The 27,186-nt window shown below is 42.8% G+C and overlaps 4 protein-coding genes and 2 long non-coding RNA genes across 8 annotated transcripts; 4 read left to right on the top strand and 2 right to left on the bottom strand.

The window, feature by feature from the left end:
* Positions 1–22: 22 nt before the first annotated feature.
* Positions 23–10,091, top strand: LOC124186607 (N-acylneuraminate-9-phosphatase). Its single transcript, XM_046578449.1, has 3 exons — positions 23–318; positions 7,087–7,570; positions 7,783–10,091. The coding sequence occupies exons 1-3, from the start codon at positions 187–189 to the stop codon at positions 7,968–7,970; spliced, it is 804 nt and encodes a 267-aa protein (XP_046434405.1). The 5' UTR covers positions 23–186; the 3' UTR covers positions 7,971–10,091.
* LOC124186603 (neurochondrin homolog) lies at positions 332–5,845 on the top strand. Its single transcript, XM_046578441.1, has one exon. It carries the CDS (start codon positions 2,624–2,626, stop codon positions 4,850–4,852), a length of 2,229 nt encoding a protein of 742 aa, XP_046434397.1. The 5' UTR covers positions 332–2,623; the 3' UTR covers positions 4,853–5,845.
* On the bottom strand, positions 9,606–13,698 carry LOC124186604. Of its 3 annotated transcripts, none has more exons than XM_046578443.1 (9): positions 13,523–13,698; positions 13,322–13,372; positions 12,998–13,242; positions 12,420–12,682; positions 11,897–12,134; positions 11,311–11,667; positions 10,955–11,025; positions 10,689–10,882; positions 9,606–10,494 (listed from the first exon to the last, which is right to left on the bottom strand). In XM_046578443.1, exons 2-9 carry the CDS (start codon positions 13,368–13,370, stop codon positions 10,322–10,324), a joined length of 1,590 nt encoding a protein of 529 aa, XP_046434399.1. In that variant the 5' UTR covers positions 13,371–13,372; positions 13,523–13,698; the 3' UTR covers positions 9,606–10,321. The 3 variants fall into 3 exon arrangements, with proteins under 3 accessions (XP_046434399.1, XP_046434400.1, XP_046434401.1); XM_046578444.1 differs by having other exon boundaries at positions 10,695–10,882; XM_046578445.1 differs by lacking the exons at positions 13,322–13,372; positions 13,523–13,698 and having other exon boundaries at positions 12,420–12,743; positions 12,998–13,128.
* Positions 13,104–14,295, top strand: LOC124186611. The gene is made up of 2 exons (XR_006871702.1): positions 13,104–13,177; positions 13,684–14,295. It is a non-coding gene; the product is annotated as an uncharacterized LOC124186611 (long non-coding RNA).
* Positions 13,852–21,491, bottom strand: LOC124186599 (cysteine-rich motor neuron 1 protein-like). Its single transcript, XM_046578432.1, has 8 exons — positions 21,365–21,491; positions 19,682–20,115; positions 18,722–19,268; positions 18,173–18,416; positions 17,820–18,088; positions 15,927–17,678; positions 15,198–15,655; positions 13,852–14,753 (listed from the first exon to the last, which is right to left on the bottom strand). The coding sequence occupies exons 1-8, from the start codon at positions 21,468–21,470 to the stop codon at positions 14,580–14,582; spliced, it is 3,984 nt and encodes a 1,327-aa protein (XP_046434388.1). The 5' UTR covers positions 21,471–21,491; the 3' UTR covers positions 13,852–14,579.
* On the top strand, positions 20,005–26,290 carry LOC124186610. Its single transcript, XR_006871701.1, has 4 exons — positions 20,005–20,126; positions 21,303–21,540; positions 24,236–24,458; positions 25,077–26,290. It is a non-coding gene; the product is annotated as an uncharacterized LOC124186610 (long non-coding RNA).
* Positions 26,291–27,186: the final 896 nt, after the last annotated feature.

The following is a 27,186-nucleotide window of genomic DNA, read 5'->3' as shown; positions in this document are numbered from 1 at the left end:
CTCCTCCGCCTTGGTTGAACAGTACCTGCCACTGGTTGGGTGGCCAAACGACGAAGCAGCAGGTCGTTAATTCATTAATACAAGCTCATGTTGTCACATAAGAGTCTGCCGAGCATTAGAGAAGTCAAAGCAGAGCCAAACAGCGCGGAATTAGTACGAGCTAGAAGGTAGCGATACATAGACAGGATGGCAGATCTTGGAAGGAAAAACTCAACGACGACAACAACGGCAGCAGCTACGGCTATAACCACAGTTCTATTCGACTTGGACAACACGTTGATCGAGACTAGAAAGGGGGATAGTTTAGCGTGTAGAAAGGTACGTGCTGAAAAATAAATCAGCCAAGACGTCGGTCACGCGTTCATCTTGCTTTCGTTTATTTTCACCGATTCATTGCTACCTGCAGTGCGTGTGTGCGTGTATGTCGTATATCTCGTCGCCGCAACGAATAAAATGAGAGGGAAACGGGGGAAACGGGCCAGACAAAAATGAAAAGAGAAAAAAAAAATTACGGATCGAAGAAAATAATCCGTACATAGACACCCGTTTGCTTCTCATTCTCTCGCTCGCTTTCAACTAGTTCGCTATTCGCGTTGCGAACGAACGAACGAGGCAGCGAGCGGGGCGAGCTATCTCTGGAAAAATACCGCCAACGTATGTTCCGCACTGTGCGAGCTACTTTCGAAGGGCACGTGACGTCACGGCATCGCGACGCGGATGTGCGCGTTTTATTCGATTCGATTGAAGCACCGAAAATTTTCGATGATCCAATTACGTTGGCAGCAGTGTTCGCTTCTCGTCGCTAAAAAACATTCGCATTAATCTGCGTCAGCTGAAGTTTAGATGCTCGTTATAGCGTAGCAATTTGTAACTCGATTTACAAACACCACTGATTAAACTCTCTACATTTAATTATTTCAATCCATTGCCCAGAATCATAGTGTCAACAGGGTTCGCACGCACAGGGAAAACTCACGAGAATTTGAAAGTAAGACTGAAATTTTGAGTTTGTCGAACAAGTAAACTCGTTCTTATATACAAAGTACTGTCGATCTTAATAAAAAAAATTGCACGTAAAATTTTGTTTCATCGCACCACTTCATACATTCTATGTATATTACTTAATACCAAACATTCTTTCGATTTTTTTCTTACGGAAAATCGCAGGCTGTCGTTTATAAATTGATAGTAAGTTAGTTACTAAGTAATATCGAAGATATTAGTATTAATGTGTAAAAAAATGCGCGGCATATTTCTTTGAAGGTTACTGGATAAATCCTATTTCCAGGCTGAAACGCTTAGAAAAGTCGGGGAATTTTAGATTCGAAAAAGCGTACGAACTCTGCTCAACTTGACCTATGAAAGCTTATTCTACACATTCTAGACACATCCGTCTTATGCATTATCCCGGCAATTACTTGTCAGTTTGATGTGTAACCTTTTAATATTAAACCGATATCCAATACTTCTGATTTAAAAAGATTTATTCGTCATTTAAGAGTTATGCAGGTATTATTTCTGTGAGCTGAATAAAAAAATGCAGACGTTATCATCGTGTGGTCGAATAATGTCAATCTATCGACGAAACTATTTGAACAACGATTACATGTTATAACGTAAATGGCCTTCTAGATTTGAGCTATTTTACTGAGGAACGAACGTTTAATATAGGTATTGAATTCGTGATTTACAAAAATTTAATATCAATAATGGTTATGTATCATTCAATTATTCTCTGTGATTTCGGTATAACAGCTGATGCGGAAAAGTTGGGAAAAGTCAAGTCACTGCTACCAACATAATTATTATTTTATCCCCCCCCCCCCCCTAAATTGACAGCAGACGACGCGACGATGACTTCACGTGTAGAAGGATCAACTCGAGAGTTTAACGCGTGTTGGGAAAGTCTAAAACGGAGGCCCTGAGACAAACAGTAATAATAAAAATAAACGACACCGAATGTGATTTCATCAATGTTACCGTCAAAAGCTCTGCTGCAGACCGCCCGTTTCATTCGGCGCTTAGAGCACGCGGTGCGAATCGTTGAACGATACTCGCGTCTTGGTTAAAAATAACCTCCTGGTAACGTGATACGGAATATCCCGATATAGCCGTTTCTATCCCGTTTATTTATAGCGACTTTCCTCCTCCCGTTTGCTATAACTCGCAGCTTCTCTCGTCTCGAAAAACTCTAGTTGCCTTTCGGGCATTCGATTTGTCCACTGGATCTGAAGCTCGCCGGTTCGTCGCCGTCACCGCTCCAAAATTCAAGGTTATAATCAACGCATCTCCTTGTATTTATATCTACTCTTCTAGGAGTTTAAAAGTGCTGTGCTGAAGACAGTAAAAAGAATTCTGTGAACTCGTCGCGTGTCGTGAAATGTGCATGACGAGGCGCCTCTGTGGTGGTCGTCGATCAGTGACACTCTCAAACTAAGTTTCTTGGCTCTGTTTACGCTCTCTCACCAGCCTCCGTTACATCTGAGACACAGCCCGGAGCGACGAAACCTAGAGACGAGACAGCGATCGCTTTCTCTTTTAATTTTCATCAACCCATGGGCATTGCCCTGTATTACGAGCAGATAACGCTTTGAACAAAACGCTAAGAGGTTTGATCGACAAGATGAGCATACCAGAGAGCGTTAAGAAGTGCGTGGCCATCTTGAAGATGGTTAGCAACGACTCCGAGAAGTTTGCCGCGCTGTTTATGGTGACTAAACTAGTCGACGGAAAGGACTGCACCCCGGCGGCAAAGAAGCTGTTGTTCGAAGCGATCGGGGCTAAGTTTATGCGCAAGCTTTTGTCTAGCGACAATGTTCCCGTCGACTGTCCGCCCCAGGTCTACAAGTCGGTCGCGCTGTCGATTTTGTCTGCTTTCTGCGGGGACGAGGAGCTTGCCTCACACCCTGACATGGTGGGACACGTTCCAGCACTGTTGGAGATCGTCTCCAAAGCTGACGACGACGCTCCCGACGACACGCTGATCATTGTGAGCGAGGCTTACGCCTGCTTACAGAGCATCGCCCAATATCCACCAGGTCAGAAGGCGCTGCTGCAGCAGAAGGCGATACCAAAGATGTGCGAAATCTACGCGGAGAAGAGCTTTCAGACAGACGAAGCGCTGAATATCCTGGTAACCCTGGTCACAACCTTTGGACCCGACGCCTGGGACGCGGTGGACACAAAGCCGTTCCACGCCATAATAAACAAAATCGCTTTGGACTTTGAAACAGACCATACGGAGCGCAAATTCGAGGTCTGTACCATACTCCAGGCGCTGCTTTCGTCATGCAGGCAAAACGCCATCGAGGAGACGTCCAAGGAGGAGTCCTGGCCGGGAAGCATCCACAAGGCACTGAACGACATCCTGGGCTCAAGAATCGGCAAGAATCAAAGGGACCCGGCACTTAAACTCGCAGCTGTAATGCTTGAGCTGCTCGGCGTCGAGTGGGCGCTTTCGGACGAGGAGAAGCCCAAGGTGTTCTTCCTGCTGCTGGTCCAGCTTTCGTCGATCGAGGTCAGAATGCAACTGGAGGGTAAACAGCTCAAGGCTGTTGTCGGCAATGCGGATTTGATAACGGCGTGCTTCACCATACTGGAGATATCGCTCGCCTACATAACCAGCGATCAGCTGGATCTCGAGCAGAAGGAGAAACAGTCCTTGTACACGGCGCTGAAGGGCGCATTTGCGGCAGTAATAGGCCTTCTCACCGCCGTCTCGAAGATGAAAGACTTCACCGGCATAAAGGAGCGCCTCTTCGTCTGCGCCATGGTCCGCGTCCTTGCCGCGTGGTTGGCTCAAGAAACGTCCGCAATGCGACCCCAGGTTTACTCGGTCCTGCCGTACGTCTTGACGGTAGCAAACGACACGTTTTACGCTCATCGAAATCGTAAAATGTCGGAAAAATCGAAGGCGGCGGCTAAGCCTGAGGAAGGAAACTCATCAGGCGAGCCTGTAGTCCACGACCCACTCAGCCAGGTCGATGTGCTGAGGCTTCTGTTGCCGGCGCTTTGCTATCTGGCGGTAGAAGAGGAGGCACGAAAAATTTTACTAAAGCACAAACAGGAGGAAGTGCTTTTCGAGTGTTTGTCTTATCACTGGACCATTGTCTATTACAAAAAGCCGCCTGTTCCCAGATCAGAACGGTTGAAAGCACTGAAAGAACCGGAGAAGGAACTCGCCCCTGCGCTACTCAGCGAAATGAAGGACTCCAGAGCCGCAATGGTCTCCGTCTGCAACGTTCTGATGAACATAACTGTGCTAGAGGCCAAGATGGTGGAGGAATCGCCGACGTTCATATCGCTGCTGAAGTTCATATTCAACAACCTGCCTGAGCTCAAGCAGATCCCTGAGAACCTGGTGCTGCACGGACACCTTGCCATACTCGGACTTCTTCTGCTGAAGCAGCAGGCCAAACGCGTCAAGAAGAACGACTTTTCCATATGTCGTTACATTCAGGCGACCATCAGGTTCCTATGGGACGCCTACACCGTCGACGAGAGCAACGATCCGACCGAATTGGTTGTAGCGATATCGTACAAGGAACATTGGATGGAAATGATGGAGCTATGGTTCCTCGGCATGCAGACAATGGCCGGCGTACTTCAACTCGTTCCTTGGCTGTCGGAATTTGCTATTGAATCTGGCTGGGCTGAGGGAATCATTGAAACTTTGAAAAAAGTCAAGGTCGGAGGCCTGCCGCCCAACGTTAAATCCGCCTACGAAGATCTTCTCTGCCACTTGGTAACTGCCGATGAAAGCGTTGCTGCTGTACTGAAGAAATGCGGCGCCTTGACTGTCTGTAGATCGCATCGCATGATGGAGCTTGGGAAACATCTGTTCGGAGATTAAGATTTGCTTTTCTATTTACCCAAGTCGGCGCCACCAGTATTCAGGCGTATCGCAAAGAGGAAACTTTCATGTATCAAGGGCATTTTCTTTAATTTTTTTTTCACTGTATTTATAGCTTAGATAACGTCGATACTGTCAAACGAAATGTATTGTCTTTCCAAATTTGAATTCAAGCATGTCTCGAAGAAAAGAGTCAAAAATAGCACGCCTTGTAGCCAAAACTGTTAGTCATACCGTTAGTGCCGTCGTGTTCCTAGTCAAGTTTGACTTTCCGTTGCACTTGGCTAAGTCGCGCATGTCAAATGAACTATGCACTATTCTGATGAATATATTTAGTCCCTATTGGGAGTAAAAATAGATCGACGACAACGCCGAGCGCATTTGAGATATCACTTTCGCTAAGGATCTCCTTGGTCGTATGCCCTCGTATTTCCACCGCTTAGATTCCGTGGTATAATTAGATTATTGGATTCATCTTGGCTGGAGGCAACAGCTGCGGATACGACAGTCACATGATTTGTGCTCCCTGTTTTTAGCACAGACTCAAATGTGTGCGTGTGTGTGTGCGTGTGTATTACGCTGTACATCTGTTACTAAGTGATAAAACAAAGAAAGAGTTTTTAAAAAAATGTATACTAGTAATTTCAAAACGGATTTTCGATATCCAATGGTCCTCCCTTATTTTACCCCGTTGACGAAGATTGTTGCAAAAATCTTTCCAATACAAAAATTTCCTATACGCCCTCGTTATTCTTTGCAGCTCTTTTTTCCCTTTTCTTTTCTTCCATCTTTTGTACTTTTTCTCGTAATTTTTCAAATTTTGAATTACGTTTAATTAATATATACCTATGTATACTTAAACTCAATTCTGTATTGATGCTATGTTATACGATAACTTGTCGCGTGTGAGAGACTGATGTGCCGATTTTAACGGCTGTGTTATTTTTATTTTTGTATCTACAAAATTTCAATAAACATACACTATGAATAGTACAAATATGACGTAATTTATTATTACTGGTAATACTCTGTATGTATTAATATTTGTATACTAAAAGTAACACGGTAGTTGATTTAATAACAGTTTTAACACCAACATTTGTAAAACCAAGGATGGAGAGATGTTTTTTTTTTTTTTTTAATTCTCATCTTTTTACACGTACAAATTACACGATATAATTTCAAAAAAAAATTAATCATTTCTTGTTTTTCTTTCGCAATCCCTTTCTCATTTTATGGTAATCGTAATCAATTAGCGTAAGCTTGATGTATCAGTTAACGATAAGGAATGTACAAGTGACTAAGAGTAAGATTCATTTTTATGATTTTTTATTATTACCAAATGTGTGTCAGAAGTGGGAAAATGTATTGCGATCAACGAAGCAGGGAAAAACCCAGAGACGTCCCCCAAGTGGGTGAAGAAAGAGTCGCCCGATAGTCTTCCTAATAATCTTATGACGGGTGTTGTGCTTTCTTTGATTGCAAAGAATCGTTTTCCCATTTTGCAATCAGGTCTGCTAGTGGTGTACTTGTTAAGTCCGTCGTTGGCACAACTGATTTTGTTGTGATTACAGCAGTGATCGTGGGGGCCACTTCGAGTGTCCAATAATCGCCTCAAAGATTTGAATGAATCAATGCATTTTATAGGTAATCATTAATATGATATAGTGTCCTACTGAACAGCCTTTATCCCTGATCACATTCGTCCTTTCTCGCCCTTGCCTTCTTATATTTACGCCGTATACAATAATTTGATCCTTGTCGAAAGTTAAAAACCAGCTTTCAAGCTAATGAATAAGAAAAAATAAAATTAAAAACGATCAAGGCATCTCATCCGATTGCTTATGTTTCTTTTTATTTCATCAGTTGTGAATTCGGCACCCAGTTGCATAAACTTACTATGGAATGATCGTCGATCAGATAAATTTTTTTATAAGTTTTAGCGATAGTAATTTAATAATGATATCGGCATACGGAATAGTTTGATATATATTTTTGCTTGTTTCCAAACTAAGAACGTCAATCATTTTGAGAGAGAACGAATTATTGGATATGGTGCAAAACTCTTGCATACTTGACTATTTCTTTTAAAATTCATCTTTATTGCTAAGTTTTAATATTTACCACCAATCGCAATTAAACATCACGTGTCGAAGTATTCAAGACTTGTAATTCGTGTGTTTGTTTATTTGTTTTTTTTTTTTTCTTTTTTTTGCCATCCAATCGCACTTTAGCTGTCCGAGGAATTGACTCAGGAGTACGGAGTGCCGCAAGAATTGTCAAGCAAAGTAACGACTGGTTACTTGAAGCAGTTTAGAAAATGTCCGGACAATCCAAAGTATAGTTTAGATGCCTGGAGGATATCACTGTGGAGCAAAGCGCTGGGCGAAAGTTACTCGTACCTGAACAAAGCCGTCTATGAAAGATGGCTGGAGCTGAGATACCACTACCTCGCGCTCACCGGCGACACGGTCTCCATGTTGCTTCAGCTCAGGAAGAAATACCTCATCGGTTTAATTACAAACGGACCGTCCAACGCACAGTGGGAAAAAATTCAAAAGCTTTCCTTGAACCAGTACTTCGACCTCATTCTAGTCTCCGGAGATCTTCCATGGGAAAAACCTGACCCGAGGATATTCGAGGAGGCCTGCCAATGCCTGAAAGTTACACCGGCCGAGTGCATCATGGTTGGGGATAAGCTTGAAACCGACATTCAAGGTAATCGAACGATCTGTGCAATTGACGCAATCTCTTCTAGAGACTGACGTGTTTCTCTTTATCAATGTCAAATCGGTGACCCTGATCAGCAATGAACTTGATATTGAAGTTAGTCGATCTTTGAATTATTCCACCGTTGATTAGATTGAGTAATTAATGATAAGATTCTACACGGTCAAAGTTCGATGTGTAACCCTTGACCGATTGAACAGGGGGTATAGAAGCTGGGCTCGGAGGAACGGTGTGGATACCGACGACTGAAAAGCCGAGACTTTGCGCGGGGGATCCAAAGCCGGACGTGACTATAAAACACGCCACCGATATTTACAGTGTCCTGAATCGTGGGCCGGGAGCACCGGAGCTGGAAGATTCGTCGTCGAATGCTTCGGATGGCAGCTGATGGGAGGATGGATCGTTATTCGAGACATGCATGATGCCTCAGTTCTCAGTAGAGATATATTATAAACTTAGAGACTTAATTTAGCTAGTTTCGTATAGAGACGTCTAGCACCTCTTCTTGTCATTTTACGAATTTAACCGTTCGTAAATATTTTTATTAATATTATCATTATTATTCTCACCAGCGGAAACGAAAATTTAGATTAGATAACTTAACGGGTAAAGGGGAAAAAGTAAATGAAAAATCGAACAAATGATGTGTGATGATACTTTGAAGCATCGATATATTATTGTAGGACTTGTTATACTTTTCTGATTTTATTATTAAGTTGTTTTTCTTTCTCTTTTTCGACTAAAGTAGATGATTACTTAAACACATCGTTATAGAATGTACAAAGTATTTTTCGAAGAGTTGTCAAAAATCTGTTTTCAAATCCTTTGAACGCGTACGGAGTGCTCTTCCAAGGCTTCGACTTGCGCAAGTTCGATTCTTAAAGAGACTTTTAGTCAATTCGGATATCGGGATCTTTTTTAACTGAAGCCAGAACCAACGAACAATTTGGTCGACTGCAATACTAGACTGTTATTAGTTATAAATTTCTTATAATATACGTATAACATAGGTACTTGATTCATCATCGGTTAATTCACATATAAGACAAACACTTTGCGGTATGTTTCGTTCAGCGACGTAAGTCTTGAAAATGTCGAAGGTTGCAGATTAGCCATGTCGCACTTCTTTTTTCTCTATTTTCCTCGTCATTTTGTACTTACTATATTTTTATTTACCACTTCCTTGTTACGCTTAATCCACGTCATTTGCTTTCGAGGTAATGATTCGTAAGAGTGGTTGTCTCAGTTTCTTTTCTTATACATAATATACTTAATCATTCACGGTTTTCCCCTCTATTATGACGCGATCATCCAAACCAATTGCAGTGTACGGTAAACGGATAGATATTCGTACTTGAATTACAAAACGTTGTTGAAATATTATTATTCTCATGTTTAATCGGTAATGGTAATTATAGCAAGACGAATGAACCATATCGGCTCATATATTTAATTCCAGAAAAAAAATTTACTTGAAGATATCTCGTAGATAATTTAGATATATATCGAGACGTGTATGTACAAAGGCAGGAGCACGCTTAATACGTGCGCGTCATTTACTATAAAATTGAGAGAAAGTGTAGAGAAAAGGTGAAAAGATCAAAACAAAAAGATGCGAAGAAAGAAAGAGAATATAATATGTATATAGATATTTTCGAAAAAAAAAAATCGTATATATATTTATATTCTATTTTTTTAATGGTTTATCTTAGAATAATACACATACATATATTCACATACAAAACTCGTACGAATCAATGCGTACTCTTAGATTAGTAGTATTTAAAAAAAAAAAAGGTATATACCGTATGTTTCCAAGTATAAAGCGACCACCGATTCTAAGACAGTGTTTCAGGATATTTTTCTTAGTTACCAGCACATAAGACGGGTCTGCGTATAAGACGAGGACGACAAAAAAACATCTGCTTATATTTGGAACGATACGTTATATCACGCACGTGATGTTGTGTACAATATTCTGTATTCGTTTATTCTGTCTGTATAATATTTTTTTCAACTTATCATACGTACTACGTAGTTATATACGTACTTATGCTTAAAACAGATATACCATATACGCATACCGTGTATGGATACAGTTAGATGACAACAGCCGTCGGCTTCATTGTCACCAAAAAGAAAATAAATAATACGATGTGTGTTGATATATATTTTTTCACTATATATATTTTATTGCTGTTGAATATACATTGAAATATGCTAAGCGAGATGGCAGTTGATTAGTGACTCGAGAAAAAAACTTTCTGTCTTTTCGTTAAAGTACTTTTTTGTTTTTACTATTGTTTTTTTTTTTTTTTTAATATAGTTTTCCTTCTGTTTCTCTACATCTCACGCACACGATACAGCGCAGGCACTTTTGGTAATAGGTATTATATTATATTATAACATTGTGAGCCTGCAATGTATACGTACATACGTGAAGCAAAATGTATCATTCGTAAATGAATATTACAATTTCCTCGTAATAAATATCCAATTATCTTGTAAACGTGTAATTTTTACATTCATCTATTTCTCTTATTCATAGATTAGGCTAATTTAGGTCTAGCAATCTATTCTTTTCAGTCCAATAAGTTGATTCCAACGATTATTAATTAACGTACTCTGGAACAAATCTTGCTGCGATATTTCTATCATTGATCTATCGTCAATATAAGATTTACGGTAGGTTGATATTCGCTTAAATTAACGTACTGGAACACTGTATTCTTTTCTAATTCATTCTTCTTGCAGGATTAACGGTTGGCCAGAGCCGAAAGTACTTTTCGCATTCTGATTAGATTGAGATTCTATCTCCTCGGAGAGCTCGATCACTTTTGAGTCGTCAACAAGGTCAGAGTTCACGTCGAGACACCTTTGCTCTGTGTTGTTTGACCCCAATCGACTATCGTCTAGAAACATTTTCTTTGGTAAATATTTGTCCGACTATTATTGTTTCACGATACCCAAAATACTGTTAATCTTTATTCAACTACAAAGTCATCAAAAGCAGAGAAATATTTATTCTAATACAATGCGTCTTAAATGGTTCAAAGATTTTTCGTGATATTATGTACTGTTTGGATATTGAAACAGAATTTAATACCTGTACTTTTCTTTGTTTCAGATTCTGCAATGACCGAGGCAGCATCGGCTTTTTGGTCAACCGCACGATCTGGTTCTATTGCCTCTCCTCCGTCAGTAGCACTGCACAGATCATCAAGCAACCCGTTCTCATATGTATTCAAGTCACGCATTCGAGACGTTTCCGCGTTAGGCACTGTCGACTTTATTGGAGCGCTGAAAAATTTTTGTCAAAATATTCTGACCAACATCTGGATTCATTTATTAATATCCATTGGAATTTCGTACCTTGGCTGCAGTTGGCAAAGCGAACTGTAAGCACTTGGCTGAATATTATTGCGACTGTTCCAATCTCTGTTCTGTTTAATAGGAAATTCATTTTATCACGGCGTGGAATGACACGGTATTCGAAAATACCTCGCTTCATGCATTTATGGAATGAGCTTAATCAAAATTAAATTCATAAAAACTTATACGTTTATTAATTACAATAGGTTTTATAATTGCGCAACCATGATATAACTGTGCTAAGACATGCGGTAGTTGCGTATTGGATTCAGAATATTTGTGCATGAAAGAAACAATACTTGGCTTCACTTTTTTCCATCACAGCGTGCATCGAGTTCCAGGTTGCTCGCATTTACCTGTCCGAAAGTCTGCTCCTTACTCCTATCCTTCAAAGTTTTACAAATTTCCTCTGCCTTGTCGGGTTTCAAATCCATATCTAACAAAGTATTTATCACGTCCTCTTGAGTAACGATAATATCTGCAGATTTATTTTCCACAGATACCAAAGATTCGCACTTCATGCCGGAGACTGGGTCTTGCTTCACCCTCTCTTTGAAATCCTTCAGGGTACCGGAAGTCCTGGGAAGGCTGGTCGCCGAGCAAACCAATCGCCCACAGCTGCTGACTACTACATCGACTTCCTCGTCGTCGTCGGACTCGCAGTTTACGCTCAGAGCCCTTTTCAGACAGTTAATCTCTTGCAACATTTTTTCCTGAATGAAATGACAATACAATAATAATAGTAATAATATTTACTGCCGCATCTTTGGAATTTTATGACTTAGTCATTCGGAATAAGATTTTCGACTTGAATATATATATATATCACGAGAAGCTCTAGGCCTCAGATATATATTTTGATTTGAAATGACTCAATAATATTTTCGCAGGACATCGCCAAGAGAAAAGGCTGCAAGGGAAAAAAGCGACTTTGCTATATACTTTGTTCAACCGCCCCAAGTTCTTCTCGAAATGCCGTGCAAACACCGCCTCGATATCCTTGTCCACGTAGTAGCCCATGTCCATTATCTCCTTGGTCATGTCGTAGACGAAATTGACGTACATCGAGACCTCGCTGCTGCTGGAAAATCCCTCGAAGCTGACGCTCGACGTTGGCCTGGGAACGCAGACCCCGAACTCAGGCGGTTCGGGACAAGATATTTCCGAGAACGATGTCACGCTGATGACGGAAATCAACTCGTCAACTACGTATAACTTCATCATCGTCTAGCTGCGAATTTGAGGTCTCATTGGACGGATATTCCTAATCAAAGCGAGTCACAGGGAAAATATTCAACACTTCGCGATAATCAAAAAAATTGGTAAAAAAAATCAATCTTATAACGAAATTTACAATGATTTTTTTCAGATTTTTATCTCATCGCGAAGTGTTCAACATTCTCACCGAGAGTAACTTTTGATTGGGAATATAAGTCCAATAATACCTTAATCAGCGAGAAGTTACCGTGGCATTGAGATGCGGCAAATTTTCGACTCCTTCACGCTGCCACGGAACGCTGAGCCCGAATTCTCTGTCCGCTTCGGAGACGACGTTAATCGAGCAGCGCAAATCGCGCAAACATCTTCCTCGGAGTGTTTCGGTGAAACTCGACGGTCCTGGAGGCTGGAATCGTCGCTTGCATCGGGCGAAGTTGACCGATCGCTTCTCTCCCTGGAGAAAAATCTGGAAGATAGTCTGTCGTGCCGCCAGCTCATCTTCGCTACCACCTGAAGAGAAGACGATACGATATTTGCCACGAATGCTAGAATTCTAGAAAGGTCGTGGAATCTTTTGGTGAAGGAAAAATCGTGTTTTGGTCAGTTGCAGGTTTGATGTTTAGCGAAATATAAAGATAAACACCACGAAAGACGAAAGAAACTGTATTGCCAGGGTGTCTAGCTGTCAGGGAAATGTCGGGAAATTGGTATCCATTGACACTAGACACCCTGAATTTATATAATAATTCATCCTGGATAATTCCTGATGTCTCATAGATTATTAGTAAGAGAATTTCCAAATTTCAGATCTTCAAACGCACGCACGTTTGGATGATACTTCGTGTCATAGGCGAGCCTGTCGATGACGTTTTGCGAAAGAGACTCCTTCGCCGTCCGGACCTCTCGCCCCCTCGCCGATGTTTTCGTTCGTCTTCCGTTTTTCTTCGAGACCCCATCGACCTTTCCACAGTCCACGACGCTCTTCGCCAGCAGGACTCTGCGAAGGTGATTAGTCATCGCGTTGTACGTCGTTAATTGTACCTCGTGGCGCTGTCCGGACGGGTTGTAAGCTGTGCGAGCAGATAAATTACACAAATTACCCCATCAGAGTTAAATTATAGCTTGTGTAATGAAAGTGCAATCTCATACCTGAGCTTTTCAGCCGATTGTTATAGTTGCAACGGTTACATCTTGTCATTTCTAAAAAAGAAATACGTGTAGAAGTTTCGAAACGAATTCTTATAGATCCTTAGATTCTTTTCGATCCTGTTTTACCGATTTTATACCGATCGACGGTGTTTTTAGCTAATGAATAAGTCACCCTACCTTTCATTAAACTGCGACGCTTACCTCGTTCGATATTATTTACTGCACATCAAAACTGGCGGTGAATCTTTCGGTTAATGTAACACCCATACTTCGGGAGTGAGAATTTTGACATTCGCCGGTGTGAATGTTGCTTCAAATTTTCATTATCGTATCCACTGAATGATGTCGGTCGAATTTGTCAGGTTTCAAGTTGTGATGCACATGCTTATGTGTACAATATTGTCGCCAAGCAACGCGAGTGGACGGCCGCCGATCAATATTCCCTCGAATGACGGGTTTTTTAAACATGATGATCATTGAAGGAACAGGAATGGGCGATGAATGACAATAAAAGCGAGGCAATCATCGTGTAAATTAATAAAGCTAATTTTATTAGAACATCATCATCGAAGTGTTAGTCAAATAAATAAATTACATCAAGTTTATGCTAGATGCCTGATCCATACGTTTTCAAATCGTCGAGCAGGAAGTTGTCACTGGTAATTCCGGTTTCTATACTACACAGTGTTCGAATATGTGTATATTCGTAGTATATTTATAGAAAATTTATGGATATGCTGTATTTCTTCAAGTTCGTTGATCGTATGTGTATACAATAATCCTACTACTGGAATTTTACGTAATAATATTGTCTGATCGATATTTTGTATCAGCAGCGCATCAGAACGGAAAAACCGAAATCTAGTTTTCTCAAATCCAACTGCTCTGCCTACGCACATAACAACGAACAGCAAAGAAATTTAAATTACGTTTAGCGATAATACAGTGCAGTCTAATATTTACACCTTTTCTTATCCACTAACAGAAAAAAAATCTATTTCTAGCCTCACAGAACAGAAATAATTTTCTTCTATTCATTACAATAATGATGAGTTTACGCAATGCGCAATCGTAAAGAGAGAGTATAATCTATAATTATCGATACATGATGATTTGATTTGCGCGAATTTTGGGTGTATAAGTGAATTCTCATCGCTTTTGACAATTATACGATTTTGTCGAGAATTTTACTTCGAATAAATAATCCATAATTGAATTTTTCCAGCTTCTGCGTCAAAGCTCAGAGATGGTCGATGGCTCACGCGGGCGCCGCTGTTTCCGAGAGTTTAAGACCTTCGTGAAGTTGACTCATTGCGGCTTCCTTCTCCTTCTCATCCTTTTCCAATCCGGAAATAACGTAAACCGGCTGATGGTTGTGGGCCAAAAATCGCTGATCCAGAGGCAGCGTCTTTGACGGATCTTTCACGTTCATCTACAACACCATTTAACGAGGCTAATGAAAAAACCGAAGAATGCGAACAGAATTACACTTGACTCACTACAACTTTCCCGGTGAGAGTGAAGTCTGTGACAAACTATAAAAAAGGGCAAATCGTAAAAATTGATAAAATATCGTATTTTTTTTTTTACTTATTACAAACTTATTGCAGACTAGTTAACTTCTTAGCAAAGTTCAGGTCTACGTCCGAAGACTGATCTTTTTATTTTCTGATCGTGAGTTAAATATTATGATCTACGAATAACTACGAATTTTTACAAAATCCAAATTCAAAAACTATGAATTGGCCCAAATTCTATACTTTTGCATCGAAATTTCGGTAAAAATTCGTAAAAATTTTCATAGAAATTCATAGTATTATTTTCATCAGGGGTGCTACTCTCTAACTTCGCGTTCCCGCTTTCGTTATCGGCTCACCTTTCTCCGGTAGATCATCAATAGTATAAGGAGACTGCAGATGACGAAGGCGCTCGCGGCACCGAGAACAACAGTGGCCGTCTGGTAAAAGGGCAAATTCACCTCGGTGACAATTTCCCTCTGCTCTAGGGCGACGATCCTAGCATTAGGAAATTGGGGAACCGCCCTGTGGTGGAACCGCGAGGCCGTCGCATCGACTGTCGAGTTGATCAGGGACAAATTATGCGACCTCGTCAACTCCTCCAGGTGAAACGCTACGTCCACTTTGTTCGGTCCGGTTATCTCGAAACTGAGAGAAGCCGAGCCGTCTTTTATTTCCGCAATGATTTTTTCCCGCAGATTACCGCCCAGTTTTCGCAGCAGAGTCTCCGCCGCCATAATCAATCTCGCCTCGTCCGAGAGCTCAAAGTGACCCGGAAAATGCAGCGTTACCTCCACCGCTTCGACCGGAGTTGGCACTTAAAAGCAAATAAAAGTTACGATGATAAATCGAGGAAATAGGTTTGGTAAAAAATTGATTTTCTTAGTTTTTAGTAAAAGATTGTCCACATTGCCAAGTCCTTTTGATAATTTTATCGCGCAATTAAAAATCTAATTCATACGCTATTACTGTAAATGTGTTTTCAGGAACGGCTTGAGGTACATGACGTCGCGCGTTTTCACAGCGACTACTTGCTAATTAGATTGGCGCACTCGGACGTCGCTTTCTCTACTAGCTATAACACTTACGACAGATCCGCGATCCCTGCGGAAACGGTTCGGATTCGCTGATCTGATTTCCTGCCTCATCTACGCACCAGCAATGCGTACCGGCGCACTGAGTAGGCTCAAATCTGCCGAACTTGTCGCAAATGGCGGTAATGTGCCCAGCCTCCATCATGCGCTGGCACCTGGTCCCTCGGCCGTGCGTTTCCGGTTCCATGAGGGAGTGCTCCATGTACTCCTTGATCAGCGCGTCGATATCCGGTGGTCCACGGCCCCTCCTGGCTTGCCTGAAGTTGCACTTGGGTTCGGCCTCCCTGGTCAGCGAGCCCTTCATCGGTTCACCGTGCCTATCGACGCACCAGCAAACCCCGACATGATCCAGGCATTGAATCGGCTCCCAGGCACCGTTATCCGGGTTGCACCTTGGCAGGAACGTGGGCTGCTTTAGCCGCTGCGCGGACCTGGAATTTCTCTCCCTGATCCTCTCGCATTGCGACAAAACCGGGCAAACCGCATCGCATATCATCTTGCTTGCGAAATCGTTGTGTCCTACAGCGCAGCCCGATCTCTGCCGGCACTCGTTTCGCTCTGGATCAAAGTACCACCGGCCCGCCTCACCGGCCTCTCTGCCTTGACAGGACGTCTCCTGGGGCACCTCGAAACACACGTCGCGGGGCTTGGGACAGCAAACCGCATACTCGTCGAGTGGCGAGAGTTCGCACTTGTGCGACGACGGGCAAGCCGATCCTCGAGGTCCGCAGGTCGCCGGCCCGCCACCGGGAGCCAGAAGCGGGTTGCCGTTCGGGCAGGGATTCTCTTTCCTGGGAAGGCAGACCGGAACCGGCGGGCACGGAGGAGCGCTACAGGCGACCTCGACCATGCGGCAGGCCTCGCCCTCGCCGCGACAGGCGACGTCCTTGCAGGGGTCACGGCACGCGCAGACTGGACACCCAGAGGCCGCGTCCAGGGCCAAACCCTCGGGGCACGAGAGCGTGCAGGTGACTTCCGGACAGTGCAGAGGCTTGTTGCAGCGCGGGACGACTCCCTCCGGTACCCGGGTGCCGGCCGCTTCTCGACCCTCATCGTCAACGCACCAGCAGAGACCTCCGTGGCACTGAACCGGCTCGAAAACTCCGTTAGAGTCGCACCTAGGGATGTAGAGTCGACGTGCCGGTTCGCCAGATTCCCGGGCGGCGTGCTCGGCTAGCGCACGAGCGTGTTGACACGCCGTCGCGACGACGGGAGCGACGCACTGCGTGCCGCAGCCCGTCGAGCAGCATTTCTCGGCGCCCTGGCATTCCTGGTCGTTACCGCACTTGAGCTCGCAGCTAGAGGAACGTGGAACCAGGTACGGACACTGGCCAGCCTTCGCCGTCAGGCAAGCCGGTACCGGTGGGCAGTGCTCTCCTCGGCCGCAGTTCACATCGACCATCACGCATGACTGCTCGTCTCCGCAGGTCACTTCCTTGCACGGTTCGCGGCACTCGCATAGCTCGCAACCTTGCAAATCTACAGAGTACCCGTAGCTGCACTCCAGTGAGCAATTCAAAGCTTGGCAACCGATCAACGACTCCTTCAACGCCTCGCACTCCGATACACCGGTCACTGACTCCCGGAGCGTTGTTCCTCGCTTGTTTACGCATGAACAGGTACCGTTTCTGCATTGTAACGACTTGTAGCTACCGTCCTCCTCGCACTCTGGTGCCGCCAAGGCCAGTGCCATTCCATCCCGCGTTCCCTCCATCCGCTCCGAGAAATCTCTCAGGTATTCGCACACTGGAAAAATAAATTTCATAAAATACCTACACTATTTTTCGTTTTTATCATCTGCATAATCATGCCGCGTTCCATAACTATTTGAATAATACAAAAAAAGGCTAAAAAATGTTCAACAGGTAAAAACTGATGCACGCTTACTTGTCGGCGGTCTCAACCGGGAGTGCGAAACCGGGCAGCAAACTGATTGATCGGCTTCAGGAACACTGGAGCACCTGTGGTTGCTTGGGCACTCCGAATCTGCGGCACAAGTTACTGCGTTTCCTTCGTCGTCGGTTACCGGAGCACCGGTGGTGCAAGGACTGGCGTAAGACTTCTTAGGTTTGCATTCCGGCTTCGTTGGACAGAGGAAATCCGGGCAGCCCGCTTCCCGAACGAGCACACAACTCTGTCCCGAGGGACAAGGGTATCTGCGTGGCAGAAAAGGTTGTGTTTTTACTTCATGGAACCGTTGTAAATGTTTATTAGAAGAGTAAATCAATCGCTATTCTTACCCCTCGCACGCGTTGTCACATTCGCAAGTCGGGCACCCGGTTGGGTCGCTTTTAAAACCATACTGGCAAACCTGGGCGCATTGCTGGGGCGCACACATCGCCGGTAACGATCTGGCCTTCGGCAAAGCTCTGCAATCCACTTTTTCCGCCGGACCCATCGAGCCCGACAGCTTTCGGCCTGCCGGGTCGACGCACCAGCACACCAAACCGTTGCGAGAGCACTGTTTAGATTTGAAATCTCCACCTGGAGCATGAGCAAATGAAAAACTGTGATCAAACTTATGTGTTGTATGCAAAACCAGGGCTGTCTTCTCGCCTCAAGACGTCTGAAAATCAATTTTGCTAACAATAAGGTGTTACGGGACGTGTATTCTCAACCAAAAGTGAGTCTCGGTGAGAATATTGAACACTTCGCGATAAGATAGAAATTTTTAAAAAATCAATCGTAACCAAGTTGATAAGATCACCGAGACTCACTTTTCGTTGGGAATACACGTCCCGTCACACCTTTATAACCATGTGCTCTAGAAATCGGTTAAAGCAACGCACCTTCGTCGCACTGCGGAATGTAGCCGCGTCCTTGGCGCTCTGAAATGCTCAAAAGCTCGGCTAATACTCTATGTTGATTGCAGGCGCTGAGCCCTTGAGGAGCGACGCAATGACCACCGCCGCAGCGTTTGCTATTGCAGCATTTCTGGGGCGTCGGGCACTCCAGATCGTGTTGACAGAAGGCTCCGCAGATGAGGGCTTCCTTGGCAGGACAGAATCCCGGCCGTTTGAGGCTCACGCTGGAGGGACAACAGACTCCGTACTCCTGATTGGGTTCGACGAGGCATCTGTAGAGCGGTGGACAGCTCGGCTTACCCGGCGTATTCCCGCAGAGGAACGGCCGCGGAGAGTCGGTTATCTGCAGCGGCTCACCCGCTGGACAAACTGATGACAGAGATTTCGCTCTGCGGCAACTCGGGATCGGTGGACATGGCGGAGTCGCGCAGGGCGCGTCGACCAACTCGCAGGCCTGGTTTGGACCCGGACAGCTAACTCCACGGCACGGGTCTCTACACTCGCATCTCTGGCAACCCGTCCGTGTGTCAACCTGCGCAAAAACGTTGTCATGAGAGGTGAGAAGTGCCCGATGAAAGCTATAAAAACATGTATCTCAGTCGAAGCGAAGTAACATCCCGAAATACATTCAAATTTGAAATTTCCACCACTAATAAGGACACTTGTCCACGCTTCTTTATTAAGGGGTTATCGATTGAGAAGCGGGTAAATTTTAGGATGGCTGAAAAACGGCTAAACCGATTTACTTCAAATTTGGAGCCAGTATCCTTCAACAGGTTATCCCCTTTGCGATCTATACGTTATACTTTTGAATAACAGAAGTACCAATCAAATTAAATAACTGGCATTTTTGAGTATTTTTCCCCGGTTTCAATGAGTGCAAATCTGTAAGAAATAGTGTAAAAAACCTGTGCAGTTTTTCTTGTTGCAGAACTGTGTTATTACCTCGAATCCAAGCGGGCAGAGCATCCGACAGCTGTGAGCCGGGCATGGTTTTGGACTCCTGCAATTTACCAGCTGCTTGGCGGGAGCTCTGGTGCCGGGAATTTCTCCACCGACATTGTCGACGCACCAGCAGGACTTCCCCGTTCCCTCGCATTGAATTTCTTCAAAGTCCCCGGTCACGTTGTTGCACTTCGGAATGAACTGCGGCGGCGAGCCAGGGCGCAGCGCCCTTGACCTCCTCGTCGCGGCCAGAGCCACCTGCTGGCACCCGGTTAGCTCCGCTGAGACGCATCGTTTCCCGCAGGCCGTATCGCAGCATCTTTCTTCAGAAGCTGCACACTCCGGATCGCTTTTACAGGCTGCAGCTCTCGCCGGGCAAATATTCTGCTCCAATAGCGTCGGACATCGTCCCGTCACGTGGAGCGCTGAGTGCTCTGCGAAAACGGTAAATTGGATCTGTGAGATGATACTGTATAAAATACGCATACCAGGTCTTGTACGTTGAAAATCAGATTCTTATCACACATCAAAGCGTTTGATGTTAAAATAGGTGCATAAAAAGTTGTCGTTTCTTTTGTCACTCAAATCATACGCCGTGCACAATTCGATAGTCGTTCTTTCTGTTTTTTTTTTTAATTTTTACTCTGTAGTAGTAAAATTCCACCAACATTTTTTCGTTCGTTTTCCATACATAGGGAACGATTTGAACGAAAGATAAATCTTGATTATATTTTTTTTGTGGAACGGACAATTGTTATATCTATGTAATACCGGACAATCGACGCGGAAGATAACGGATCCTCAATACGAACCGTTACGTGCTATGAAATTAATTGGACAATAGATCAGGGAGCGGCGATTGTGTTCATTGTTTGGAATTTAAATCGTTGTTTATAATAGAAATACCGAGCCATCGAAGTGAAACAACATGAGTTAATCACCGAAACGATCATTGTCGCTCTTTAGTTATATGGCACGAGGTATTTCCTTATTGTAGCCTCGAATGGTACGTGAACACGAATTGAACCTTCTGGAGTTTAGATTTTTCGAATTCGCTAACACCGCGTAACTTTCGCGTTCACGATATAGTATAGTTTTGCAGACGTGTCAATCATATTCGTGTGTATATGTCACATTTACGTGTATGCAGAGAGAAAGAAAGTCTCCGTTTTCTAATACAGTAATTATTGTTATTCTTGCTCATCGTTACGGTATGATGTTATTGCTCATCGGTTGTTTTTTTTCATTTTTCTTCATTTACTTTTAGGAATTCTTCCGGAAATTCAGATGCGATTGCGGCTTATGCAACGTCGGTTTAGAAATTTCGAACGGCGTGCATAACTATAAGCATGTGTACTATAGCATATCATAACATGTAACGCGATTGTTGCGTCGCGATGAAAATCTTGAATTCGAATCACGGGATATTCGTTATTTCAACATACACTTATATTGAAATGGGATTGAACAATCGTCGATGAATTATTAATTATTTATTGTTACAGGGACGTTGTATAAATATTGATGATTCTTTTGTAATAAGCTGTTGTCGAGAGATATCAAAATTTATTCAATTTATTATACACGCAGTTAATACCATGACTGTATTACAAACTTCCAGACGTATCATGAATGTTTTTTGGATTCTTTGGACGATCGACAAACCTGAAATATTCTACTCACCGGCTGTAACGGAATGCGATGAAAACAAGGCAAAGATCTGGAAGGTTAATATCAACACCCACACAACGGCGCAGGCATTTCCCCCGCTGCAAAAGTCACGGCGCATCCTCAACACATCAAGGGGATTTTTAATACCTCACTATTCTGAAAGAAGAGGAAACACGTTTCATCGTTAGGTAGTTGTAACTTTTTTTTATGTTCTGCTTTCACCTGAGGGGTTGCCTCTAGTTCCAATTTTTAAGTGGCTCAAAACCACCGCCTACATCCGTCAAAGAAGTCTGCACCAGGCATTTTATACAGCGAGCATAAAGAGTCGAGGACATGAATTCGGATCGAGGCTAAGCCTCGACTATAGACCGTTTATATTAATGGAAATCATATTTTGAAAGCTGTTGCATTATTTATGACGCCAATATCGCGTCACGTCAGGATAACGTCATGCCGGACGAAAGAAACCAGGCAAGAATTAGGATCATTGACTATGAAAAACTGCTTTTTTTTTCTCTTTCGACGCCATAGAAATATATTCCTGAAATGCAGGAGGTTTTCACGAAGAGACTGTGCGTAATCATTTTCATCGGATCTACGGATGCGCAGCTGTGGTGGCGGAATCGTTGCCTACACTTGAACACCGGATGTGGGTCAATATTTGTAATTTGTAGTTCCTTCCGGGTCGCCGTCGTGCGAGTCGTCGCGACGTGTCTCTCCGTACCATGCAAGAACTTTCTATTGTCGTACTCGCCATGCAACAACTACAAACTTTATACACGCATTTCTATATGTACATATCTGATGTATCCCACGTCGTATGCACAGGTAATACGTATGGGATGTACGCGTCACCTGGCTGCAATTAGTTACACACGAACTTCCTTCACCGCCTACTGCTGATCGTTGTTCGTACAGTCATTCGACACTTTCTTTTCATTCGCTTCAAAGCGAGGCAAAAATATAAACGTATCTTAATGCGTGTATCGAAATTTGCGGGGGAGAAGAGAATACGACAGTCAAACTCTCCGTAACGTGAATCGCGGCAGATTATTTTCCCTTCGTTTGGTATTATCCGTTCATTCGCGTTGTACATTTCCTCATTGTTTTTTCTTTCAACGCTAAGAAAGAGATTTTCTATGTTACGCACTTTGACGTTTCGAATTACGGACAGCATCGGCGGGGCTTCAGTGTCAACTATGAGAAGAAACACGATCGATCCGTAAATTGATATTCACTGAGGGGTATTATTCATGCTTAATCAAAAGTAGACTCATACGATCATTAATTATTGTCTTACAAGCTTAGTTTAAACGAAATTTCGCACAAACACGCTTTCCATCCATCCACTGCATGTGCAGCGCAAACTTTTTACTCGCATAATAACACGCTTCTTTCACGATGGAATAATTTCTAACTGCGTCGTTTATCGGGTTCATATATACACACATTCTACACGTGCAAGGTATGTAGAAATTTTAGAAATCGTTTCTTAAGGGTCGCGCTCTCTTCTCTCCGTTGCAAACCGGCTCCTTATTTCAAATTTTTCCATTCGTGCAGTGCGCAAACTGTGCAATTTCGGCACATAATTACGCGTGCTTCATTCTACCTTTCTATACTTTTTTTTCTTCGTCTTTCGATTTCAAAAATATGGAAAAACGATGGAAATATACAGCGTGATTTTAAACGGGTCAGTGACGTGAAACGTACTAGATTTAAACTCTGATCGCGGGCATTTAACCGTCGCTCTTATTCTCTTATGTTTGCAAGCATCTCACCGCTACTACGGATACATACAGTTTCATGCAGATAAATCATAGCATTTTGTGGATCATCATCATCACTTCAATAATAACAGTAATAATAATAATAATGAAATTCGATGCAAGAAGTTTATGGCGAAATTGAGGGAATGGTAACGATGAGTATATAATTATTCGCACTTTGCGAGACAACTTGTTTAAATAATGATGATGATGATACGTTGATAGCATATTAGTCGTGAATGTAAATTACTTATATAATAACAAACCCGTTTCTGCACGTTCATGCTGCACACAGCGCAGAAATCGGTGTCAAGAGTTTAAATCTAGACTACAGTTCCGATCTGTTTAACCCGTCGATATTGTTAACTGTTTATAATATCGGGATATGTTTTATTCTCCAAGGTCGCGAATTCAATTATTACTCACCTTAATTTGGATAATCCAAAAAATGCACGTGAACACAAAAGAAACTTGATGAATTATTAACCCCGCAGTAAAGTTATTTTTATTTACTTTTGTCAAGTTCGCGTTTTGTATTATATCGTATATACGAATGATCGTAGCCGACTTGTTTTTCTTAGTTTCTATTATATTACTATGGACATTACTATTTACAGTAAATATTCTTTGATTAGAAATGAAAAAGGGTAAACTTTAGTTTTCTTTCCAAATTTTTGGTTTAATCTCGGTTATTATTCCTTGATTTTTTGATCGATCATGGAAAGCAATGAATATGTATATACATGTATATAATGAGTGAAAAATCGTTCTTTGGTTTTGCACAACGATTTATATCGTCTATAATTATTACTATTATTAATTGATAACGAATGTAATAGGTCCAAGAAAAAAATTGAGAATATAATCAACGTGAAACAAAGAACGCGATCCGATCGATTCGTTTTGAATAGACACAATGTTTATTGTCCAGTGCACAAAGTAAGACTGAAACGTCGAGGTAGAGGCGAATCAGAGGCACCGCAGGAAGGCAGGAGAGACGGCGCGTCCCGTTCAAAAGCCGATGCTAGTTGAGTTGCTTTAAGAGCCAACAGTCCATCCCCACTGCATGCGATACGATGACCCCCTTCTTCCTAACTTTTTTCTTCTCGTTTTCCAGCCTCTCCCTCCTTCTCTCTCACTTTGTCGTCGTGGGGAAAATACGAGAACGGTGAACCGCTGCTCCTGGAGGAATTGGCCCCGTGGATGCGTGAATGACCATCGGGTCCAGGATCTATAGATCTAGTCACCATTCGTCGGAAGTTTCTTCTCCGAAACTCGAGTCTATCGGGGTGAAGGTTACGGCCATGAATCGTCTCGACGATGGAATTAACCTGGATTAGGTAAAAGTTACGATCGTTAAGAGGACTTATCAACCCGTAGGCTCTCCGTAACTTCCTACTTTCGGGGCTCCGGGCCCGTTGTTCGTCTGACAATGAGACTTTTTTTATCACTCTTTCAAGCGAGAAGTTGGCGCACTGAGAAAAGAGTTTAATTATTTACTGGTAACAAACATATTTTCGAATATCATGACCAAATAAATGTTTCGTTAGTATTATCAAATTTTAGTTGAGCCAAATAATGATCGATGGAAATTTGTGAATCACATTTGATAAAAAAGAAAATTCTTTTCTCAATTCCCGTTGAGAAGTCACGGAGGGTTTGCTGCGAGAACGATTAATCAAAACTTTTCAAAGTAACGTTCAGACATTGTACCGGAAGTTTTCTGTGAATATTAACGATCAACGTCTGTCGACAGTCAATCGAAGCTAAATTTCGTATCTTTACGTCATATTCAAAACGCGTTACATCTTTGATTCCATGTCTTCTGACATTAAGCTATGAGGAGTTTCACAGAAAATTTCCTTATGATTTCCAAAATACTCTGGCAATGTTTCCATGTATTATACAATTGTACAAATTTAACATCTGGTACATAATTTTCCTCCTCTTTTAAACAGACTCGGCCAAAAATGATCGACGAGGCAAAACTGATCTAATTTCAAAAATGTCGGATAAATCACTGCTGCAGCAGGCGAGGCGAAGAGAATCCGTTGGCTGCGTTGGACGAAGAACGGGTTCCAGTCTTGGCGGTTGAACCCGCTCTCATGCAGGCGGCGGCATTCCGAAACGCCTGAAGGCGTTTCTTCGTCGAGGCCCAGTGACCGACATTCGGTCGTTCGTGACGCGACGCCTCCTCTCCACCTCTCTTTCTCTCTCTCTCTCTCTCTCTCTCTGAGGCAGGTTCTTCACCTGCATCTCGTCGCCGTCCCACGTCGGAATCATCGTACCTCTTATGATTGTTTTGTTTTTGGGTACTTTTTTTCAACATTTTTCTCCCCCAATTTATATTCTAATTTTAAAATTCCTCGCCCCGAAGAACTTTTTATACATTACATTCCGACCTATCTGTTTTATTCATGTCTCTCTTCGGGAATCAAAGAGAAAGAGAGTAAGTGCGTGTGTGTGTGTGAGAGAGAGAGAGCATCGCTGATAAGAACCTGTATCGAGGGATTTTCAAACGACGGGGAAAAGGAGGGGAGGCTCCAGCCGAACGGTGGGAGCGAGAAGACGCCGTGAAATCCGTGATCGAAGGTCTAGGTCGCGGAGCTTCCTTGTACCGGTGATTTCAACGCGCCTTGACACACTGCACTCGGTTCCGGTACACCTAATTATGAGTCATTTTTCGGCTGTTCACCCACTAAAAATTCCGCTTCTTGTTACGTGCTAATTTCGTCGATATCTCTTTTTCTCTCTCTGCCGTTTTGTGTCGATCTTTTACCAAATTACCAATGATTAATATTGAAATAAATAATCGAAGCTTGAGATAGTATATATGTATCGTGCGTTTGTCCCTAAGTATGTTTCGAATTGTCTGTCTAAACGCATTGCAATGTTCACACACCTTCCTCAATTAGACGTAGAATAGAAAAAGTTTAAAAAGTCCATAAGCAGTGCGAATTTTTTGCACGCTTGCCAGTTTTCTGATACAAAAATCAATCCTTACCTCACGCGTTATCAATAATTGGATCGCACGAATTGGGGTTGATTATAATTTTGTAATTTTTCTTTGTTGGTAAAATTGTGTGAAATATCTATAAGAAAACAGCGGACCTCACGTTGAAAAAAAAAAACCACTAATAATCAGGCAATATCAATATTATTGATGATACACCGTAAATAAGTTCTTCTCAAATCCACCCAATTGTAACAAACGTTTGTTTGCAATTGCGTGACAATCTTTCCGTGCGACGACGCGTATCCCGAATTCCCATGCATGGCTACGGATTCTACCGGATGTAGGTTAGTGTCGAAGCGTCTCTGAGTGCTCTCCGCGAGCGTATATCCGGGGTATTTTATCAATTAATAAATCTAGCTCAACGAAGCCCGATGTATGTATATATATATCGCGGGAAAGGCGGGTAGCGATGATGATGCTCGTGTCTCTGTATGTGTGTATTTATTTACGTATGTATGTATGTGTGTTATTGCACGTACGTACGTATAGCGTTAAATTCGTTACCTGTGAAACCCGGACGTTTGCAAATGCGGTATGTATTATGTAGGTAGGATAACGGTGACCTACCGCCGCAGCTCTTTTCACAAAGTGTATTTTACGCCGCTGCCATTGCGGCCTCCACACTCGCACACATTCGCAGGAAATATATATATCTCGTACTCGAGTTTGCGGATTCGTGCATACATACCCATTTCCTATCTCTGCGCAGTCCGTTTATAGGTAGGCACATACCTCTGCAAACGATTTCACGGAGACGCGTCATGTTGCGGTATTGTTCGAAATTTAAAGGCAACTAGTAGAAATCGAAAAATCTTTTTTGTTACTGTAGACTCTAGCCGTAATAAAAATTCTCATCGATTTTCAGAAAACTTCTGTGATGACTTGTTTAATTGAAGTAGGAAAAATTTGGACCATTCCTATTTTACAATTTCTACATCACATTGAAGTTGGTAACGTTATCGCAACGATTCGTACTGAAGATAAATCGTTATTTCGCGATTTTGGAATCATAGTTCCTTCAAAATTATTGTAAAATTAAGAAAATAGTGATT

The sequence above is a fragment of the Neodiprion fabricii genome, chromosome 7 (genome assembly GCF_021155785.1).
Source record: "Neodiprion fabricii isolate iyNeoFabr1 chromosome 7, iyNeoFabr1.1, whole genome shotgun sequence".
NCBI classification, from domain to species: Eukaryota; Metazoa; Arthropoda; class Insecta; order Hymenoptera; family Diprionidae; genus Neodiprion; species Neodiprion fabricii.
Note: the sequence above shows the minus strand (reverse complement) of the source record. Positions and strands in the feature narration are given on the sequence as shown.

What these genes read in the sequence shown, in the direction of transcription:
- LOC124186599 (XM_046578432.1), bottom strand. Translation starts at nt 21,470, where the DNA reads ATGCGCCGTGACTTTTGCAGCGGGGGAAATGCCTGCGCCGTTGTGTGG. An exon ending in TCTGCCCGCTTGGATTCGAG is followed by an intron (nt 19,269 to 19,681) that starts GTAATAACACAG and finishes GTTTTTGCGCAG; the next exon opens with GTTGACACACGGACGGGTTG. An exon ending in GCAGGGATCGCGGATCTGTC is followed by an intron (nt 15,656 to 15,926) that starts GTAAGTGTTATA and finishes TTTGCTTTTAAG; the next exon opens with TGCCAACTCCGGTCGAAGCG.
- LOC124186603 (XM_046578441.1), top strand. Translation starts at nt 2,624, where the DNA reads ATGAGCATACCAGAGAGCGTTAAGAAGTGCGTGGCCATCTTGAAGATG.
- LOC124186607 (XM_046578449.1), top strand. Translation starts at nt 187, where the DNA reads ATGGCAGATCTTGGAAGGAAAAACTCAACGACGACAACAACGGCAGCA. An exon ending in ATAGTTTAGCGTGTAGAAAG is followed by an intron (nt 319 to 7,086) that starts GTACGTGCTGAA and finishes ATCGCACTTTAG; the next exon opens with CTGTCCGAGGAATTGACTCA. An exon ending in GCTTGAAACCGACATTCAAG is followed by an intron (nt 7,571 to 7,782) that starts GTAATCGAACGA and finishes CCGATTGAACAG; the next exon opens with GGGGTATAGAAGCTGGGCTC.
- LOC124186604 (XM_046578443.1), bottom strand. Translation starts at nt 13,370, where the DNA reads ATGACAAGATGTAACCGTTGCAACTATAACAATCGGCTGAAAAGCTCA. An exon ending in CAATCGGCTGAAAAGCTCAG is followed by an intron (nt 13,243 to 13,321) that starts GTATGAGATTGC and finishes CTGCTCGCACAG; the next exon opens with CTTACAACCCGTCCGGACAG. An exon ending in TGCCGCATCTCAATGCCACG is followed by an intron (nt 12,135 to 12,419) that starts GTAACTTCTCGC and finishes TTCCGTCATCAG; the next exon opens with CGTGACATCGTTCTCGGAAA.